General features: G+C 44.3%; 1 protein-coding gene across 1 annotated transcript in view; it reads right to left on the minus strand.

The window, feature by feature from the left end:
* Positions 1–403: 403 nt before the first annotated feature.
* STX2 (syntaxin 2) overlaps positions 404–21,992 on the minus strand; it is a 689,827-nt gene continuing 668,238 nt past the window's right edge. The window contains exon 7 of the mRNA XM_044068758.1: positions 404–1,932. Within this exon, the coding sequence (XP_043924693.1) occupies positions 1,855–1,932 (78 nt within the window). The 3' untranslated portion in view covers positions 404–1,854. The remainder of the gene's footprint in view (positions 1,933–21,992) is intronic.

The raw sequence follows: 21,992 nt of genomic DNA on the forward strand, positions 1-21,992 counted from the left end.
TACCCAATAAAATATTTAAGAAAAAACAATGTAACAAAACAGACATTAAAACATCCATATGAATAAATGGCAACTAAAAAAGTTAAACTAGCATGAAGTATATCATGGAGAAAGCATGTCAAAATGAATTCAGTTCACTACATAAATCAATAAACCATTTAAAGATAACCATAATATTTTACTAAAGTAAGCATTTTAAAAAGTCCCCGAAATGTCTTGTTAAATTAATTTTTTAAATCGGGTAAGAAGCAATTACTCTGCTCTTCAGTAAAACAAATGATTACTCACTAATGACTACAAGTCTGCTTTCCAAGAAATCTGATTTTCAGCTAGTGAAACAGCAAGTACAGTGCCTTACAGTGGTTGCATCATATATCCAAGATTTACAAATAACTGCCCAACATCTGGCCTTTTATTTTATTTTGACACAAAACTCACCACAAATAATCGACTGCTACATGGAACTTGTATGAAACAGAACTAAAACTATCTTCTTTTTTTTACAATAAAGAACATTTTATACAGCTGGAAAAATTAAATGAAAAGGAAAACAAAAGGTGCAGGACAATCGGCCAGTTTCGATACAACACTCAGTTTATCACCGCAAAGACCAGTAAAGAGTGCAAATTACTGCAGAAATCAATGTTTGGCTGTAATGTGACATGTACTGCTTCATAATTCAATGTCGGCACAACAATAATACAATATTAGAGAGCCCAGATTGTGTACTTTTAACTGACAACAAAACTATGACTTATCTGTCAACAATGATAACCAATGTGAAAATAACTGCTTTCACTTGTTACAAAGTGCTTATATGATGTTACAGCCTTTAAGTACACAGAACTAAACTATACTGATCCATGCTGTTCTTAAGCAGCTTAAACAAAATTCATACTGGTGACCAAACCTGTAAGAAACACTGGTGTCATTTCAGGCACTGAAAATGTAGACCCTCACATATTTACAATGTTCCATGTTGCAATGCTATAAACCAGGTCCAAAATGCAAGAACAGAAACCAGGTCCAAAATGCAAGTCACTGTTTAAGCTGCATCAAGGGGGCATCCTTAAAGTTTTATGAGCATGCCTGGCACAGCAAGTTACAATATACCTACCACGTAAGGAACTTGAACTCCTACTTAACATTCAAGTCAAACTGAGCAGACAGCACAAAGGCAGGCAGTGTTACAGTGCACACTAACACAGGGAACTCATGACATTCAGAGTAATAGTGTGACTGAAATGCCACCACATGTGTGCCCTAAGCAGCAGGTACCGACACCCATCATGACGGACTGCGAAGATATAAAGGAAAAAAATCAAAAGCAGGCACTCTGTACTCTTGGCAGATGTGAAAGAATGTCCCTGGTAGGTTTTCTGCCACTTTAAGAGCACAGTCAAATTGCTAACGAGTCAAGTAAAATTAGTACAGCTGGAAGTTGGTCATGGACCCCCCCCCCCCCACCTTGTCATAATGCTGCACCAAAAGAAAAAAAAATAGGATGATGCCATTTGCACAAAATAGGAGAAGGCACTGTAAACAGAGTAATAAGTTAAAAATAGTAATGACAGTCTACTCGATGCCATAGTATTATTTCTACAATTGCTATCTCTTTCAAGTTTAGCCTGAAAATTTCTGAGAGTATAAAATGATGACAATGTCAAAGACTTTTAACGTTTCTCAGAATATTAAATGATGATAATATGTAAGACTTCTAACATTTCTTGGAATAATAACTGACGATAATGTTTAAGACTTTCAAACCAAGGGGATTTGCTGACCCTTCACTTGAAACAGGAATGTTTTACTAAGTCCCCAAAAACGTCATGCCAAGCTTCTTGGAGATGTCTGCTAACCCAGAGTAGCTGCTAAGACAATAGCAAGGATCATGATGGTGACAGCAATACAAATAGCTAAGAAAATCATTTTCTGAAAAAAAAAAAAAAAAAAAACACAAGAAAACACAGTTAATTGCAAAAATGTGGTTTATATGCATACAAACATTTTATGATATTTCTGTAAAAAAACTGCTTATCTGTACCTTTCTTGGGCAGCAAAGATGTGAAACTAAAAAATAAATCAAAATTACTTGACTCTAGTTTTGTTACTTCTGTACAATATTGCTCATATTCAAACACATGCATATCCAAAAGTTTACATTTGGTGCAGGTACTAAGGCTGGTGATATGTCAGAAATGATGCAATGCATTCTTGTCGCAGCAGTGTAATGACTATGATGGTCTACTTTAAAAAGCACAGTTGTGTACTTACCATAAATGTAGATGTTCGAGTGTATTCACTGTTGCAGTAATCACTTGTGGGTTATCCCTGGTGGGGAGCCCTCGGCCGGCCCGAGTACCAGAGTAAAGGTTTCCCTCCTGTGCTGGCTGTTCTGTGAATGTGGCTGTCAGGTTGTCAGGGCTATAAAGGGAGACAGCTGACACCATTACACCAGTTTTTCTTGCCCCCAAAGTTCTTGGAGCCCCAGAGAAGATATATACAATAGTTAAGAGAAGGGGGGGGGTAGGTGGGAGGGAAACAGGACTGCAACAGTGAATACACTCCAACATTTACATTTATGGCAAGTGTACACAATTGTCTTATGTTCTTCATGTTTCACTGTTGCAGTCATCAGTTGTGGGAAGAATCCCAAAGAGGAAGTTGGTGGAAGAAAGCTGTACAATTATGGGGATGCTAGCATGCCGTGCAGGACTGCATATGCAAATCCTGCCCTGGTTTTGGAGACAGTAGCCAGCTGGTAGTGTTTGGTGAACATGTGGATAAATGTCCAAGTAGCAGCTTCCAGAATTTCCCCTCAGATAGGCTGTGGAGGTAGAGGCTGCTCTTGTGGAATGGGATCTGACAGTTTTGGGAGGACTCTTTCCATGGAAGGTATAGCAGAAATGTATACAGAGATCCATTTGGACATTATCTGCTTAGTAATCATTTTCCCTCTGCCCCTGGGGTGAATAAAACCAGGAGATGGTCAGTTTTCCTGATTGACTTACTTCTGTCAACGTAAAATCTCAACTGTCTGTGCACATCTAATGTATGCAGAATTCTCTCTCCTCTATTTGTTGGTTTAGGAAAGAAGGTGGATAGGTATATGGCCTGGTTGAGGGCTACATCAGAGACCACCTAAGGCATGAAGGACGGGTTGGTTCTTAGAGAGACCCTGTCCATGTGGAAGATGATGAAGGGCTCAGTGGCCATAACAGCCTGGAGCTCAGATACCCTTCCTAGCAGAAGTGATGGCTAGCAAAACGGCAAGTCTTCCAAGAGAGGTATTTCAGATCTGCTAAGGAAGCTGGCTTGAAACAGGGTAGAGTCAAGCTTTTCTAGGACAAGGTTTAGACCCCAAGATGGCGCAGGGGCCATTCTTGGCGGACTGATGTGAGTCACACCTCCGAGGAACTGCTTCAGGAGATGTTGAGAGACTAAAAGCTGATCCACCTAGATGTAGGCTGATATAGCCAAAGCATGAGTCTTGATAGAGGAGTAAGAAACTCTTACGGAGGAGCTCTGCCAGGTACTCCAGAACCAGGGGTAAAGAGGCCATAGTGCTGGTGGTGTTCCTAGTGGAGCACCAGCAGGTGAATCTCTTCCATTTAGAGGAATACGATTTTCTTGTGCTGGGTCTGCGAGCCTCCTTAATAATGTCTAACTGATTGCTGAGGGCTGCTGTGTTAACTGTCTTTGAGGAATCAGCCATGCTGTTAACCTTAGTGTGGCAAGGCCTGGATGCGGGAGCTTCCCTCCCTGTTGTGTGAGAAGGTCTGCAGTAGAGGGCAGGGTAAAGAGAGGGTGCATACCCATGCTGAGGAGCATGGGGTACCAGTGCTGCCTTGGCCAGTCTGGGGCAATCAGGTTATCCCTTGGTCCTTCTTCTCTGATCTTGAGTAGAACTCTGGGTATCAGAGGAGGTGGGGAAAGGCATACTCAAACAGGCTGTCACAGTGGAAGGAGAGGGCATCCACCTCCAGGCTTCTGGGTGAAACTGTCTTGAGCAGAATTTGGCCAGTTGATAGTTCTGGTGGCTTGAGAAAAAGTCTATGTCTGGCTCCCCCCAGAAGTGAGTGATCTGTAAGAAGGTCTTCCTGTGCAACTGTCACTCATGGGGGTCCACGATCTGTCTGCTTAAGTGACCGGTCAGGGTGTTTTGCTTCCCTGGGAGGTAATGAGCTAAGAGATGCAGTCCCAGATTTGATGCTGACTGCCAGATTTCCATGGCAAGGCGACATAGGGTGTAAAAATGAGTGCCCCCCTGTTTGTTGATGTACCACATGACAGTGGTGTTGCCTGTCCTGATCAGGAGTACCCCTGGTGACAGATGATCTTGAAAGGGTAAGGTAGCTCTGTGCACTGCCAGCATTTCTTTCAAATTGATGTGGAGACCTAGAACTTCCTGTTCCCAAAAGGCCTGGGTTTCCAGAGTTCCAATGTGGGCTCCCCAGGCAATGTCTGAGGCGTCCGTTGTCAAGGTCTGCTTGTGCGGCAGAAGGACAAAAGGAAGGCCCTTGTTTAGGGAGCAAGCCTAGGCCCACCAGAGAAGTTACTTCCTTAAGCAAGGAGTTAGTGGTATTTGGTGCTCCAGAGACTGGGAGTGTTGGCATCAGAGGTTCCTTAGGTACCACTGCAGTTTCTGCATATGCAATCTGGCAAGGGGTACCAGCAGGATGCAGGAGGTCATTTATCCCAGGGCTTGTAATATCTGCCTGGCTGTGAGTTGGGTCTTGTGTGCCAGCTGGTGGAAGTAGGACTGCAGAAAGGTCTGCTTTGGGGGGGGGGGGGGGGCATTTGCGTGGATGTGTCTAGCAGAGTGCCCAGGAAAGTAATCCTTCGTGTGGGTAGCAGCTGGGATTTCTCCATGTTTATGGTGAACCCCAGTGAGGTCAGTAGTGTCTGCACAAAGGAGAGGTCCTGTAGGAGCTTTTCCTTGGTTTCTGCCTGAATGAGGAAGTTTAGATAGGGGTAAATGTTTATGGCTCTCTGTCTGCAGTAAGCAATGACTGGAGCAAAGCACTTTGTAAAGACTCTGGGAGCAGTGGGTAAGCCAGACAATTGAAAGTGCTGGGACCCTGCTCTGAACCTTAGGTAACTCCTGCCAGACTCTCTGATAGGAATATACAGGTAGGCATCCTTCAGATCTTGGGTCACTAGCCAGGCTTGTGGTAAAGTACAGTTTTGTACCTACCATAAATGTAGATGTCCGAACTGGATAGCATCTGCAGTCATAACAAATGGGTTGTCCTGTCGTCAGGCAGCCCTTCGGTCGGCCGGATTCGGCTGATGTCGCACTTCACCCGACGTCATCTCTGCTGGTCTTCGGGTATAAAGGCATCAGCCGACGCCATTTTCCTCAGTGTTTCTTGCCCCAGATGCCAGTTGCCCTCTTGGAAGGCTAAATTTTGGATAAATGCCAATGTTTCCAAAAAGATAGAAGGCAAACACAAAAAATAAGCATGTATGTACATATATACAAACAAATACACCATAAGAGACTCTCCCAGCTAGCTATTAGGAGGGTAAATACCCTAGGAGTACCACAGAGGGAAGGAGGGAGGGTAATCCTGACTGCAGATGCTATCCAGTTCGGACATCTACATTTATGGTAGGTACAAAACTGTACTATGTCCTTCATGGATGCATCTGCAGTCATAACAAATGGGTAGAATACCATAGCCAACTAGGGGAGGAGGAAGAAAAAATTATGGTGTGGTTAGGATCCCTTGCAGTACAGCAGTGGCAAACCCTGCTCGGGATCTAGAATACAGAGGTAAATTATAATGCTTGGCAAATGTATGCACGGAGGTCCAAGTAGCCACCTCAATAATGTCCTTGGTTGCCACTCCTCGTAAGAAAGCTGTGGTAGTGGCTGTAGCCCTTGTAGAATGAGGCCTTATGTTCTGTGGAATTGGTTTTCCATGGTAGAAGTAACAGAATCTTATGCAATTTCCTATCCATTTGGAGACTGTTTGGAAATTGCTTTTCCTTCCCTTCCTGTTGCATAGGCTACAAAAAGCTGGTCAGTTTTTCTGTTACTTTTGGTTCTGTCCAGGTAGTAGCGTAGCTGTCTATGTACATCCAAGGTATGCAGCATTCTTTCCCCTCTGTTTTGTGGATTGGGGAAGAAGGTAGGTAGGTGGATTGCCTGGTTTAAAGACACTCTGGATACCACCTTAGGCATAAATGTAGGATTAGTTCTCATGGACACCCTATCTTGATGGAAGATTAGGAAGGGTTGTACTGCCATTAAGGCCTGTAGTTCAGAAACCCTCCTTGCTGAGGTAATTGCCAGTAGGAAAGCAGTTTTCCATGACAGGTGCTGTAGATCTGCTGTTGCTGCTGGTTCAAACGGAGGGAGTGTCAACTTTTCTAGCACAAAGTTCAAGTCCCATGCTGGTAATGGTGGTTTCCTAGGAGGTTTTACATACTTGATCCCTCTGAGGAACTGCCTGAGTAGAGGATGTGAAAAGACAGGTGGATCAAAGCTGTATTCTGCTGAAATAGCTGATGCATGTATCTTGATGGAGGAATAGGACACGCCTGTATGTAGAAGCTCTGCCAAATACTCCAGAATGTTAGCAATATCTATATTCGACACATCTTTTCCTCTTTCAGCACTCCAAATGACAAACCTTTTCCATTTTCCTGCATAGTTCCTTCTTGTTGAAGGTCTGCGGGCTTCAAGGATAATGTCTTTAACCCTTTGGGAAAGATCTGGATTAGTTGCTGCTATGTGATGTTCCAGGCAGTCAGTTGCAAAGTTTTTAGGTTTGGATGCATGATGCTGTAGTTGTTCTGAGTTAACATCAAAGGCATCAGGGGTATTGACCACATTTTCTCCCGAGACATGCTCCTCAGCAATGGGTACCAGTGTTGTCTTGGCCAGTTCGGAGCTATCAGAATTATCCTTGGATGTTCCTCTTTGATTTTCAGTAATACCTTGTGTATCAAGGGAAGAGGTGGAAATGCATATGCTGTCAGACCTTTCCAGCTGAAGGAGAGAGAATCCACCTTCCATGCAAGTGGGTGGAATGTCCTTGTGCAGAATTTTTTGAGCTGGTGATTGAGAGGGGAAGCGAATAGATCTATTTGTGGCATTCCCCATTTCTTTGTGATGGTCTTGAAGATGTCCGGGTGTAGCATCCATTCGTAAGCATCTGAGGTGGTTCTGCTTAACATGTCTGCTAGGGTGTTCTCTTTTCCCGGTACAAATATTGCCTGTAACTGGATGTTGTAGCTGAGTGCCAGATTCCAAAGGTCCAAAGTCATTCTGCATAGGGGGTATGAATGAGTGCCTCCCTGTTTGTTGATGTACCACATGACTGTGGTGTTGTCTGTCCTTATCATCAAATGGCCTTCTTTGAGGAATGGTCTGAATTTTTGGATTGCCAGTTTTACTGCCAGCATTTCTTTTTGGCTTATGTGCAGGTGCAGCTGGTCCTGAGTCCACAATCCTTGTACGCATTTGTCCAGCATGTGCGCCCCATCCTAGGTCTGAGGCGCCTGTTGTGATGGTTTGGCTTGTTCGAAAGTTGTGGAAGGGTAGGCCTGGGTTTGACTGGCATGCTTGAGCCCACCATAGGAACTCCTGTTTTAGGCATGGGATTAGTGGTATTTCTGCTTCTAGGCTGTGCCTGTGTTGAGACCATAAATTCTTTAGGTACCACTGTAGTTTTCTCATATGCAGTCTGGCATGTGGGACCAAGATTATGCATGATGCCATGGAGCCCAAGGCCTGCAGAACTTTTCTTGCTGTTAGTTTGTTCTGTTTTGTTAATGCCAAGAAGTAAAGAGGGAGTTCTTTTTGTTTTTCTGCGGTTAGGAATGCCATTTGTTTTACTGTGTCCAATTCCACGCCCAAGAATGTTCTTGTTTGGGATGGTATCAGCCTTGACTTTTGTAAATTGACTGTGTATCCCAGGGCTTGTAGCAAGTAAATGACCCTTTGTAAATCTGTTGTCAGCTTGCTTTTGTTGTCCGCTTGTAGCAGGCAGTCGTCCAGGTATGGATAAATTTGGATTCCTGTAGTCTGCAGTGAGCGATTACTGATGCCAGGCATTTTGTGAATACTCTGGGCGCAGTAGATAAGCCAAAGGGCAATGCTGAGAACTGATAATGCTCTGATCCTGCAAGAAATCTGAGGTATCTTCTGCAATTTGGTCGAATGGGGACGTGCAGGTATGCCTCCTTGAGATCTAGAGTTACCAGCCAACACTCCTTGCCCAGCATGGGAAGAAGTTGCTGTAGGGTCAGCATTTTGAATTTTGGGACAATGATATATGTGTTTAAGATGGACAGGTCGAGAATAGGTCTCCAACTTTTCTCTTTCTTGGTACTAGGAAGAGTCTGGAGTAGAATCCTTTGCCCTGTTCTGTTATTGGTACTCTTTCCACAGCTCTCATCTTTGTTAATTCCGTTATCTGCTGTAGAGCTTCTATTTTTGATTTGGAGGCAGGTTTGGCATTCCTCTTTTACTGGTAAGGTGTGGAAGTGGAACCGTAGCCTTGGTCTATGGTTTGCAAAATCCACTTGTCTTTTGTGATATAGTGCCAATTTTTGAAAATAAGGCTAACTTTCCGCCTAATGGTGCTGCTATTTGCTCCCTGGTAGGCAGAGTTAGAGCCAAGTCACTGTGATTGTCCTGTTGCAGTGGTAGTGGTTGTGTCTGTGCCTCTGTTATTACCTTGCCACTGTCGCCTCTGTAGGCACCTCCTCTGGATTGATTTCTGCCTCTGAGCGCCTATTCCTGCCCCTTTGGGATCTTGTGGAGTCAGGAAAGGACCAATTTTTGGCAGGCCAGTTCCTGCTAAACCTTGGGGGCTGAACCTGCAAGAAATCTTTAACTGTTTGTACAGATTTTGCCTTTTCTTCCATTTTCTTCATTACCTGCTGGGCAGGTGTACCAAATAAACTGGCCTTATCCATAGGAGCATCTAATAGCTTTGCTTTAACATGATCCGGTAAGACCTGTTCTTTCAACCATGCATGTCTTCTTATCACTGTGCTAGTCATGGCTGATCTAAATGAAGCCTCCAGTGCATCATAGCCACATTTTAAGGAATGGTTACTAACCTGTTGTATGTTATTCACCATTTCTAATACATATTTCTTATCTAAAGAGTCATCAGAGGATACTTTTTTAGTTAACTGATCAAGCATAAACTCTTGGTATTGGATCATGTGAAACTGACAGTTTAAAGCTCTAGCTGAGAGAGTAGCAGAGGTGTAAACTTTTTCCCCCATCTGTCTAAGGACCTGGATTCCCTTTCAGAAGGAATAGGGTTTTTGCTGTGGTCGAGGCTACTGCCTTAGGCCCCTGGGAAATAGTTTCGGGGTCTGCCAGTGGGGCCTTGTATAGGTGGTGATGAGTGTCTGGTACCCTGTAAAATCTATCAGGTTTGGCAGGGGCTGGAGGTAAAGAATCAGGAGCAGTGCAGACATCATTAAATGCATCATCCACAACAGGCAAAACAGGAGGTATAGCTAAGGGCCTATGTTGTGGTAAGTGCAGAAAAGTCCTAAGCCTTTTCTTGACTCTGAGAAATCTTGTCCCTGCCATTGAAATTGTTCTCTCATGGCATGTAAGGTTTCCCCAAAGGAAAATTCCTCTGGTGGAGAGGCAGCTGGAATGGATTCTTCAGCATCGGAGTCTTCATAAGTAGAAAAAGGATCCTCTGGCTGTTCTGTAATGTCGGAGTCATCCGCAGAATCATCAGAGGACACTGGCTCGGGGCTCTGTCCTAGGTCTCTTTCTGGGGCTGAGAGGCCCTGTCTCGGTGAGATTGGGATCCCCTAATTAAGGATATTACATCTTCTGCCAGAGTAAGCATTTGTGAACTAGAAGTGGGCCTGTGTGAGGGAGGTTTAACAGGCACTGACTTAGCAGATTTGGCTGCTTTAGCCCTGGCAAAGGCCTTGATAGACATGGCTGCAGGGGGTCTAGCAGCACCACGTGCTGGGGTAGAGACATCCAAAGGGATGGTGTCTGATAACTCACTAGAAACCACAGTTGTAGGCAAAATTTCTGAGGCTGATTCAGGTAAGGTAGCAGGAGCCTCAGTAGTAGCCATGGATTCGGCTGAAGATTGACCAGTTTTCTCGGTTTCGGCCAAAACCGAGACACTCGCGGCTTGCTTAACCGTGGTTTCGACCGAAACCGTGGACTGCGAGTGTCGGTCTTTTTCCTTGCGTTTTTTAACAATTTGGGTAGTCGGAGGATCCGACGGCATAATGTACGCAAAGTCTGAGCCGAAAAACTGTTCAGCAAACTCCGACCGACGCCTAAGCGTTCGTCGGTTGAAGGAAGCGCAGGCCGAACAGGCTGCTACGTCGTGGTCTGGGCCTAAGCAAGGCAGACAGTAAGAGTGGAAATCTTTATAAGGTATTTGTTTCCCACAAGTTAAACAGTTATTGACTTTTTCTGACATCGGCTGAGGCAAGAAAGAGTCCCCAACGGGGTACTTAGCTTTAGAAGTCTTCAAGTAGTATTCGGTAGTAGTAATCTCTGGATCTGACCGACCGGCACTTGCGAACAGCTTCTGCTTCGCGCCACGCGCAAGAAAGACTGAGGAAAATGGCGCCGGCTGATGCCTTTATACCCGAAGACCAGCAGAGATGACGTCGGGTGAAGTGCGACATCAGCCGAAGCCGGACCCAGACTTTGGAATCCGGCCGACCGAAGGGCTGCCTGACGACAGGACAACCCATTTGTTATGACTGCAGATGCTTCCATGAAGGACATCAGCATAGGCAGCAGTTTTTGTAGTGTCAATATTTTGAATTTTGGAACCAGAAGGGACAGATTCAGGGTAGAGAGGTGTAGGATAGGGCGCCATGTGCCCTCTTTTCTGGGAACTAGGAACACTCGAGTAAAATCTCTTCCCGGTCTGTTCCTTGGGCACGGGTTCTACAGCACTCGAGGCGTAAAGTTTTTGGATCTGGCGAACAACTTCTGCTGTCTGGTTTGCAGGGACGTCTGGGCAACCTGATCTCCTTGGTTTTTCTTTGAAATAGAATCTATACCCTCTGGTAACAATTTTCAGGACCCATAAATCTGAGGTGATGGCCTGCCAGTTTTCTAGGAAGAGGGAAAGTCTTCCTCCTAGCTTGTCTGGAGACCTGGGGGGCTGAGGGGTGGGAAGGGAGTCATTGAGTCTCTGGTGAAGGAAGTGGGCTTAGAACTCCCCTGCCTTGAAGGGGCAATGGACCACTGCCTAGTTCTTTGTTGGCTGTGTGCCTGCGGCCTAGGGGTTCTGTCTCTGCATCCCTTTCTCTGTGTTGGCTTACCCTGAGAGGGAAAGGACCAGTGCTTGGTAGGGAAGTTTCTGCTGAACCTAGGAGGCTGTACCTTCAAAAAGTCCTTTACAGTCTGCATGGATTTGGCTTTGATTTCTAGTTTCTTGATGACCGCCTCAGCCTTGGGGCCAAACAACTACTCTTTATCCAAAGAAGGTCTGTTAATTCTCTGGTAGTGTTGCTGTCAAGCAAGGCAGATATTTTCTGTTTAATGAGTTTAAGCACATTCTGCTGGAATTTAATCATATGAAATTGACAGTTTAATGCCCTAACAGCTAAAGTGGCTGAGGTGTAAACCTTTTTACCCATCCTGTCTACAGCTCTGCTTTATTTGTCAGTTGGGATGGGGTTTTTCGAAGAGCTTGCTCTAGCTCCCTTAGGACCCTGATTAATTACTTCAGGGTCTGCAGTATGTATTTTAAATGGGTATTTGTGACAGTCTTGCACCCTGTAGTATCTATCAGGTTTTCTAGGTGCTGGAGGGGGACAGAATCTGGAGATAGGGCCGATTCTAGAAAAACATCCTCTACTACATCCAGGATAGGAAGAATGGCCAGAGGTTGAGGCAGATCTAGAAATTCCCTGAGTTTCATTTTAGACTGAGGGTAGTCCCGGGCCTCCCAGTGAAAATGTTCTTTGAGGGTGTTTAAAGTTTCCCTGAAAGAAAGGTCCTCGGGGGGAGAGGCAGTCGGAAAGGGATCATCAGCATCAGAGTCCTCAAATGCTGCTAAGGGCTGGTCTTCCATGTCTGACTCTACTAGATCTGAATCCACTGATTCCTGGTCTGTGAGGACCTCTGGTGTGAGGGGTGTCCCTTTCTCTTTTGGCTGGTGTGGGAAGGGGAGTTTGGCTACCCCTGATCAGAGTCATCAGGTCCTTTGCCATTCTGAGAAGTTGCTGTGATTGACAGGCTGGCTGGCTAGTGGAAGGTCAGTGGCTGAGGCCCTGCGGAGGGATCTTTTTGGGGAAAGATTTTGGCTTGGGCCTAGCTGGTTCAGTAGCCTTATACAGAATCAATTTGACCAGTGGCATTGTTGATGGTCTAATCCTGACTTCGGATGTCAGTGGAGGCTCTGTGGAAGCCGGTGCTTGCAAAGCGGCTCTGGACCCGACCGTGTGAGGAACAAATGACATCTCGGCAGGAAGAGGCTGATCCGGTGGTTACCAGACTCGAAATGGGTCTTGGTAAAGGCTTGCAGCAGATTGTCGGCTGTGAAGGTGCCTCACTGAGTTCAGCTGTAACCTTGCTTTGAGTAAAGGTGGACGGTAGTCTGGGGTCATCAGAGGGCCTAACTTTTGGAGGCCTATACTTGTTTTTGTCTTTTTTCTTCCTAAGAAAGTCAGTAACTGCCTGAGAGACCGACGTCATTTTACATTGCTGGAAAGACGGACTAAAATGCCTTGTTACAATATCAGCTCTTCTTTTTATAGTACGAGCATTAAAGAGGGCACAGAACCGATACCCTGGAACATCGTGCTCTGGACCTAAACAGGTGATGCAGAGAGAATGGAAATCTCCATCTGGGATCTACTTTCCACAACTGAGACTGTTAATAACTTTCTCTGACATTGGTTTAAGGCAAGGAAAGATTCCCTAAAGGGGTACTTAGCTTTAGACGGTTGTCTTCACTTGGGCAACGGCACTTCTGCTTCGAGCTCCACGGCAAGAAAGGCTGATGTAATGGCATCGGCTGTCTCCCTTTATAGCCCTGATGACCTGACATCAACCACACTCACAGAACGCAGGAGGGAAACCTTTACTCTGGTACTTGGGCCGGCCAAGGGCTACCCAGCAGGGATAACCCACAAGTGATGATTGCAACAGTGAAACACGAAGAAGATCAGCAAATGCCAAGTGATCATCTGAGCATGTCAATCCAAGAACCTGGGAAATCTTAAATTAATACAGCTGTAATTAGTCTAAAATACATACAGAACTGGCACAGGATTGTGCCTTTTACTTAGAATAGTAGAAGGCACTCAAAGCAAATTAGTAACTATTACTAATGACAATCTGCTCAGTGTCACAGTATTCCAAGTTACAGTAGCTACCTAGGCACTGAAAGATGATGAGCATGTGGTTTCCTTACTGCTCTCTACAATGGTTGCATGCCTGCCTTAGGGTGGACAGTCCAAGCTAGGAAACTTCAGTGTTGCAAGAATGTGTTCACAAGAACCATTTTAGAAGAAAAAGATCTAAAGAAACAGCTGCTTGATTTAACACAGATGGCTAGACATATTAAGAATGATGAAAGAAACAGATTACAGAAAGTCAATAAGACCCACAATGTTAGAGGTTTGACAGAACAAATGAACACAGTAATCAAGACTACTACCGGAAATTGTGATGTAAAAGAAGTATACAGGATACATTACTGTGCAGCTAAATTACTAAGAGATAAAAGTCCTACACAAAAAATACAGGGCAGTAAGGGCAAGGAAGGGAAAAAATCAAATGCCATCATGGAAATATTAAACAGAAAAAACTAAAGCAATTAATACAAGAGGTGTCACTGTTGGAAGAATACAGAAGAGGGAACATATCAACAAAAATATTTGGAAAGATAGACATGATAAAAGCAACTCAGTATTAGAACAGACCAGGATGTGTTGTACACTACTGCAAATAATAAACCATAGACATCAGAACAAGCAAAGGAAATGTAGAAGATAAGCAGATAAATATAAAGGCAAAGTACAAAATAAGCAATTCACTGATGACCCAAAAATGTTTTATAGAGAATTGGGAAACAAAGTAAAAGGAATAGAAATACCACAACAAAAAGAAGAAACACACATTTTGGAGAAATATCTATGAATACCCTATGGAGCATAACAAAGATGCTGAATGAATAAAAGAAACAGCAATAAGTTCAGATATACAGGATATGAAATTGGGTGAAGTAACAGCCAGATAAACAAACAAAATTAAGAAAAGCTCCTAAATGGAAAACCCCATGCCACATGTGTAGGAAATAATGTTCTGCTAATATGCACTTTTTTAAACTTCTTAAAACACACACACACACACACACACACACACACACACACACACACACACACACACACACACACTTTCTATCTACAATAAACAGAAAAGGCAGAGGGGGGGAATAAAATAACCCAAAATGTTTCTAATTTGAGCTCTGGAGTATAAAAAAGCCAGACGTAGTTTGCCTTCTAAAAGATCCTTCTCTACCGGTGGCACTAAAAATTGTCACATTACATGAAAGTGCTGGAGAGGGTGACAGAAATGAATATGCAGAGTAGTAGAAAGATAGGAAATTAGCAGTTTGGATTCAGACCAGGATACAGCACAACCAACTCGAGGTTTGAAGTGAGACAGACAGTTGAGAAAAAGTTAGAGATGAGGAAAGAGTCCAGCCTGGCATTCTTAGACTTGGAAAAGGCATATGACAAGGTCCCAAGAAACCTAATTTGGCAGTCCTGCAATGGTTCAAAGTCCTGGAAACATTGGTAGAGTTAGTACAGGCAATGTACAAGGACCCAATGGACACAATTATGAACAGTATTTGGACTTGCAGAGGGGTACTCACTAGGAGTGGGTGTGCATCAGGATTCAGCTAGGTGCCCACTGTTTTTTTACTGGTGACAGATTATATTAGCAAACAAGCCAGAGGGGACATCATTACCATCCAATGACCAAAAGTGCCTGTCTGTCCACAAACCTAACAAATCTGCTGGGCTGGCCTGGAACTCCTTCTATCCATCAGGTCAAAACCTTCCCCTCCCATCCTTCAAAACCATTCTGAAAGACTTTCTAGCCAAAAGTTGTCTTTGCTCCTGCTCAACACCAGGCTAAACTATATCCCTAAATATGAACAAATACCTCTTCATAGGTTCATAGGTAGGTACTAGGCTATTGGTCCTAGGGCCTATATAAGCCTAGCCAAAAAGGTACCCTGGCTTTTGCCACCCAGGAAAATTATTTTCCTGTGTCACTGTCGAGCAGAGCCACAGAAGTGATCCCTGGGGTGAATTTCCTATTTCCCATCCAATCATCAAGATTTTTCTTGAAGAGTGCTAATGAGGAGCTTTGTTTGATATAGATAGGTAGCTTGTTCCAGAGTATGGGAAGTCCGTGGGACAGGAATCTATCCCTCTAGCAAGTTCTGTTTATTGTGGTGACAAGGTTTAGGTCCCTAGAGCATGTAGCTTAGAGGGATTGGGATTTCTTTAAGTGGAGCATGTCCAACAGCTCTGGGTTTGACATAGCTTTGTATGTTAGGCAGAGATCGCTTCTGAGTAGGCAATATGCGACAGAGTAAAGCTGGAGATTTTTAAGACGGTTTGCATAGGGCATCTGTTTGAGACGGGTAATCCTCTTTGTGAGGTATTTCTGTGGCCTTTCCAGTTGTTGTAGATATCTTGTGAGGTACATACAATGGGTCTAATGAGTGATGAGTAGTGGGGAACAATGACCTCTTTTTTCTGGATGAGAAACCTTTTGTGATGAGGTGTGCCACATAGAAGGATTTCCTGACTACTGTGGCGGTGTGATTATCAAAGGAGAGATTACTGTCCACCTGTGTCTCTTATCACACTTTCGGTGTTAAGTTTGCTACCACCTAACATGGTACTTCATGGGTACAGAGCTTTTACCAAAGGAGATGAAAATGCACTTTCTGGCACTGAGCTTGAGGCCACGGCTTTGACACCAGGCATCTGTCTCAATGAGGCCCTTTTGTAGGATGTCCATATCATTAGGAGTTTTGATTATGGCTCCTAGTTTGCAGTCATCTGCGAACTTCATTAGCCAAACACCTTCTGTGTTAGCCTGTACTTCAGAGAAGTAGATACCAAGCAGGAGAGGACCCAGGAGTGAACCTTGCGGTACTCCACTTGTCACTGGTCTAAAGTAGGATTTGGAGTCTGCTACTTTCACAGTGTGGGTTCTGTCAGTGAGCCAGATGGCAAACCATCTTGTGACATAGGGATTTATACCTAGTTTAGTGAGTTTATCTATAATTCCAGAATGGGGGGATGGTGTCGAAAGCCTTGGCGAGATCTAGATAGGCTGTGCGAACCACCTTACCCTAGTCTACGGCTTTGGTGACTGCTTCAAAGAAGTCTATCAGGTTTAGGAGACATGATCTGCCTTTTCCAAACCCAAACTGGGTGGGGTCCAGAGTTTGGAGATTACCTATGTCTTTTTTTATAAGTTCCATGATGATACGTCCCATGGCCTTGCAGACGAGGCTTGTCAGGCTAATGGGGCAGTAGTTCCCACGGTCCGTGGTGGATCTCCTTTTGTGGAGTGGGATAACCGTCACTCACAAAGCCTGAGGTGAGGCTATGACTGAACATGGTACTTAGGTGGGGTGCCACTTCGTTCTGTAGTCCATGTAGAACGTAGCCTGGGATGTTGTCAGGTCTCATCGATGCTGTGTTCTTGGCTTTGGAGAGTGAGGTTTTTACCTGTGCAGCTATGATTATAGGAACTTTGAATTCTTCCAGTATAGAGATGGGCCCATTAGAGGGTGAGAGGGGGGTAAAGTTAGCAGTGAATCTATCTGCCAGGATGTTGGCAATATCAGTTGGTTCTGTATATTTAGTGCTATTGTGCTGTAAACTCAGAGCAAATATGAATGTTGCCATTGAGATTCTTGACATAGCTATAGAAAGCTTTGTGGCTGTCTTTAGAATCAGTGGCAATTTTGTTTTAGTAACTAGCTATGGAGGATTTTATGAGGGATCTCAGCTTCTTACTGAGGCTGACCAGGGAGTTCCTCCAATCATGGAATTTTACTCTTTTTTGCAACTGTTGTAGAGTTTGTTTATGGCAGGGGACCATCAGATTGGCTTCATTTTTTTGGAGGATAGCATCTTGGTTCTGTTAGGGATAGCACGATCCATGCACTCGTGTAAGTGCTCATACCTCCCTACCTCTTAGAGCAAAAAATCTGGACAAAGTCTAAAATGATGGGGGGACAAATAGGGACAGATTTTAAATATTGCTCTTACAAACTTGGAAAGTTGACAGGATAATGGGTTTTGTATTAGCATGAATTTTCTGAAGGATGTGGAGTCTCAAACTCCAATGTTTGTCATTATTTAATGACTTCAATCCTCAGCTATTTGCCAGAAAAAGTACAGTTTTGTACCTACCATAAATGTAGATGTTCGAGGATCTACATTGCTGCAGTCATAACCTGTGGGTAGTCCGCTGTCCTCGATCGGCCCGAATACCAAAGAGCTGGGCTGGCGTCGGTCATTGTCGCCTAGAGCTGACGTCAGTACGTAGTACTTAAGCGCATGACCGACGCCATATCCTCAGTCTTTCTTGCCCCAGATGTCAGAAGGCCTAAGAATGAAAGAAGGCCAGAGCCAAAATAGTAAACGCCCAACAACTACCAGTGTGGAAATAAAGATTATCCCAAAAAACACAGCAACCACAAACTATAGAGGGGAAGGAGGGAGGGATAATTGGACTGCAGCAATGTAGATCCTCGAACATCTACATTTATGGTAGGTACAAAACTGTACTATGTTCTTCATCTCACATTACTGCAGTCATAACCTGTGGGTAGAATCCCAAAGCAAAGGAAAAGGGAGGCTGGCAAACTAAATAGCATTAGGAGCTGCTAACATGCCCTGTAAAACTGCAGTGGCAAACCCAGCCCTGGTCTTGGAATAAAGAGGGAGATGGTAATGCTTAGTAAAAGTGTGTACTGAACTCCAAGTAGCTGCCTCCAAAATATCCTTAGTAGCTACCCCCCTCAAAAAAGCAGTAGATGTGGCAGTAGCCCTAGTAGAATGAGGTCTGATCCCAGCAGGAACATTCTTCCCATGATGAGAATAACAAAAAGCAATACATTGACCAATCCACTTAGAAATAGTCTGCTTTGAAACAGCTTTCCCTTGTGAACCCAAAGCAAAAGAAACAAATAACTGTTGAGTCTGTCTGAACTCTTTAGTTCTGCTCAAATAATAACGTAGCTGCCTGTGGATATCCAAAGAATGCAAGACTTTTTCCCCCTTATTTTGGGGATCAGCATAAAAAGTAGGCAAATGAATAGACTGGTTCAAGGCCACATTAGAAATCACTTTAGGCATAAAAGTAGGGTTAGTTCAAAGAAACTCTATCCTTATGGAATATCAGAAAGGGTTCAACTGCCATGAGTGCCTGCAATTCAGATACCCTCCTAGCAGAAGTAATGGCCAACAAAAAAGCAGTCTTCCAAGACAAAAACTTCAATTCAGACGTAGCTGCAGGTTCAAAAGGAGGTAAAGTAAGCTTCTCCAACACAAAATTGAGATCCCAGGAAGGAGTAGGAGCTCTACGTGGGGGTCTTATATTCTCTGCCCCTCTAAGAAATTGTTTGAACAAAGGGTGAGAAAATAAAGGAGGGTCACAATCATAGTGAGCAGAAATGGCTGCAGCATGAACCTTCACAGAAGAGAATGACAAACCCTTGTCCAGTAATTCAGTAAGATACTGTAGTGCAAAACTCAAATTAGGCACTGAAACGTCAAAGCCCTTTGCTGTGCGCCAAAGAAAAAATCTCTTCCATTTATCAGCATAAACTTTTCTAGTACTAGGCCGCCTGGCTTCCAAAATGACATCTAAAACCTGTTGAGGAAGCTGAGACCCCACCGGCTCCATTACAGAATACGCCAGGCTGTTAGATGCAGGGACTGCACCCGAACATTGAGAAAATGATTGTTTGACTGGGATAACAAATGAGGAACCTGTGGCAAAGGCCAAGGAGGCTCCTAAATTAAACTCCTCAGCAGAGGATACCAATGCTGACGTGGCCAATCTGGTGCTATTAGAATCATGCAAGGTTTGTCCCGCCTGACTTTCAAGAGTACCTTGGGAAGAAGAGGCAGAGGGGGAAAAGCATAAACGTGAAGGTTGTTCCAACTGAAAGATAGAGCATCCACTTTCCAAGCATTTGGGTGGAACATCTTTGTGCAAAATTTTGGCAGTTGGAAATTCAGTGGAGAAGCGAACAGATCTATGTCTGGAGCTCCCCAAACCACAGTCAACTGTTTGAATACCTGAGGGTCCAGTTTCCACTCGTGGGGATCCACAATTTGCCTGCTCAATACATCTGCTAGGGAGTTCTGTGCTCCTGGCAGAAACCGTGCTTGAAGATTGATGTGCAAACTCAGAGCAGTCTCCCACAAAATCATTGCTTGTCTGCAAAGAGGGTAGGAATGGGTTCCCCCCTGCTTGTTGATGTACCACATGACTGCTGTGTTGTCTGTTTGAATTAACACCTGTCCCGGCTGAAGTAGGTCCTTGAAGGCCATCAAGGCAAATTGGACTGCTAACATCTCCTTCATGTTGATATGCAAATGTAGTAGTTTGGGAGGCCACGTGTCTTGTATCCATTTCCCATTGAAGTGTGCTCCCCAAGCCAAGTCCGAGGCATCCGTCGTTAGGATCTGACTCGCCTCTGGTCTGGTCACAGAGAGTCCCTTGTTTAGGTGACATTCCTGAGCCCACCACAAGAATTCCTTCTGGATGCAAGGTATAATCCGAATGACAGTGTCCAAACCGTGGCAGTGTTGAGTCCACACACTTTTGAGATACCATTGTAGCTTCCTCATATGCAGTTTGGCATTGGGAAGTACTAGAATGCAAGATGCCATGAACCCCAAGGCTTGAAGGACTGTCCTTGCAGTCAGCCTGGACATTACTGATAACTGCTGGAAGTACAGATGAAGAGTTCTTTGTTTGTCCGGGGTCAGAAATGCCATCTGAGAAGCTGTATTCAGTCTCACACCCAGAAAGCACATGTCCTGAGAGGGCACTAGACTGGACTTTATTTCATTCACAGAATACCCTAGGCACCTTAAAACTGCCATTACATACTGGAGATGTTGTAGTAACTTGTCTTTGTTTTGAGCAAGAATCAGGCAATCGTCCAGATAAGGATAAATTTGTATTCCTCTCTGTCTGAGGAAAGCAATTACAGGAGCCAGAACTTTTGTGAATACTCTGGGTGCAGTAGATAAACCAAAGGGCAATGCAGAGAACTGATAATGAGAAGTACCAGCCCGAAATCTCAGGAATCTCCTGCAGCTGGGTCTGATAGGGATGTGAAGATAGGCCTCTTTGAGATCCAGGGTTACCATCCAGTGATCTTTGCCTAGCATACGCAGAAGTTGTTGTAATGTTAACATCTTGAACTTTGGAATGTCTAGGTAGGTATTGAGAATGGACAAATCCAGAATTGGCCTCCAAGTGTTTCCTTTCTTTGGCACTAGGAATAGACGGAATAAAACCTAGGCCTACTTCTGACGGAGGGACCACCTGAATTGCCCCCATCTGCAAAAGTAAAGAAATTTGCTCCTGAGCCTCCATCCTTTGCTGAGGAGGCACATCCAGCATGCCTTTGAAAGGAGGAAAAGTGTGAAAATAAAACTTGTACCCATGATTTATTATATCCAACACCCATTTGTCCTGGGTGACCAAATGCCAGTTTTGTTTGAAAAGTCCCAACTTTCCTCCTAGAGGAGCTGCCAGTAAAGAAGGGTCTGGCAGCGGAAGATACAGGTCATTGGGTCTGTTTACGAAAGGGCTGACCCCTGCCCTCACCAGAAGACTGTGCAGGAGAACTCCAAGTCCTAGGTCTGAAAGAACCCTGAGCGTGAGCTCTGCCTCTACCACGCCTAGACCTGCCCTTAGACTGATAATCCGAAGAAGGATAAGACCATCCTCTAGCAGGCCAATTCCTACTAAACTTAGGGGGCTGCACCTGCATAAAATCTTTGACCGTCTGCATAGACTTAGCCTTATCTTCCATCTTTTCAAAACTGATTCCACAGGAGGACCAAAAGTACTTCAGATTGAAGAGCAGCATCCAAAATCCGAGCCTTAACATGCTCTGACAAATTTTGATCCTTAAGCCAGGCATGTCTACGAATAACTGAACCTGTAGCAGCCACCCTGGATGTAGCCTGAAGAGCATCGAAACCACACTGCAAAGAATGCTTGCCAACTTGATCTGATGCATGAACCAACTCCTGGAGCTCCTTACACTCTATACCCTCAGATAAAGCATCCACCTTAGATTTCAATTGACCTAACAAAAAGTTCTGATACTTCAGCATATGAAATTGGCAATTCAAAGCCCTCATAGCTAACGAGGAGGTGTACACTTTTTTCCCCCACCTATCTAAAGCTCTAGAATCTTTATCCAAAGGAACTGGATTCTTAGCCACAGAAGCCCTAATACCCTTCGGACCTTGAATAATAGTTTCTGGATCAGCTCTAGGACTCTTGTACAAATACTTATGTGCTTCTGGAACTCTATAATATCTGTCTGGCTTAACAGGGGCAGGAGGCAAAGAATCAGGATTAAGGGAAGATTCAGAAAAAACATCCTGAACAACATCTAAGACAGGAGGAATAGCCAAGGGCCTATGTTGTGGCAGAAACAAAAATTCCCTAAGCCTTTTCCGAGAATCTGAAAAATCCTGACCTTCCCACTTGAAATGTTCCCTCATGGAATGTAAAGTCTCAGAAAAAGAAAAATCCTCTGGAGGAGAAGCAGAAGGACAGGAATCCTCTGCATCCGAATCTGAGTAAGAAGGGAATTCCTGAATTTCTTCAGCTGAGGAATCAGAGTAGTCTGAGGAATGATCCATTCCCTCTAAATCTGCCTCCACCCTAGGCCTCTTCTCTGGGGGGGGCATAGAACCCCTGATCAAAG

This window comes from Protopterus annectens, chromosome 4.part0, assembly GCF_019279795.1.
Source record: "Protopterus annectens isolate FY-2018-M chromosome 4.part0, PAN1.0, whole genome shotgun sequence".
In the NCBI taxonomy this organism is placed as follows: domain Eukaryota; kingdom Metazoa; phylum Chordata; order Ceratodontiformes; family Protopteridae; genus Protopterus; species Protopterus annectens.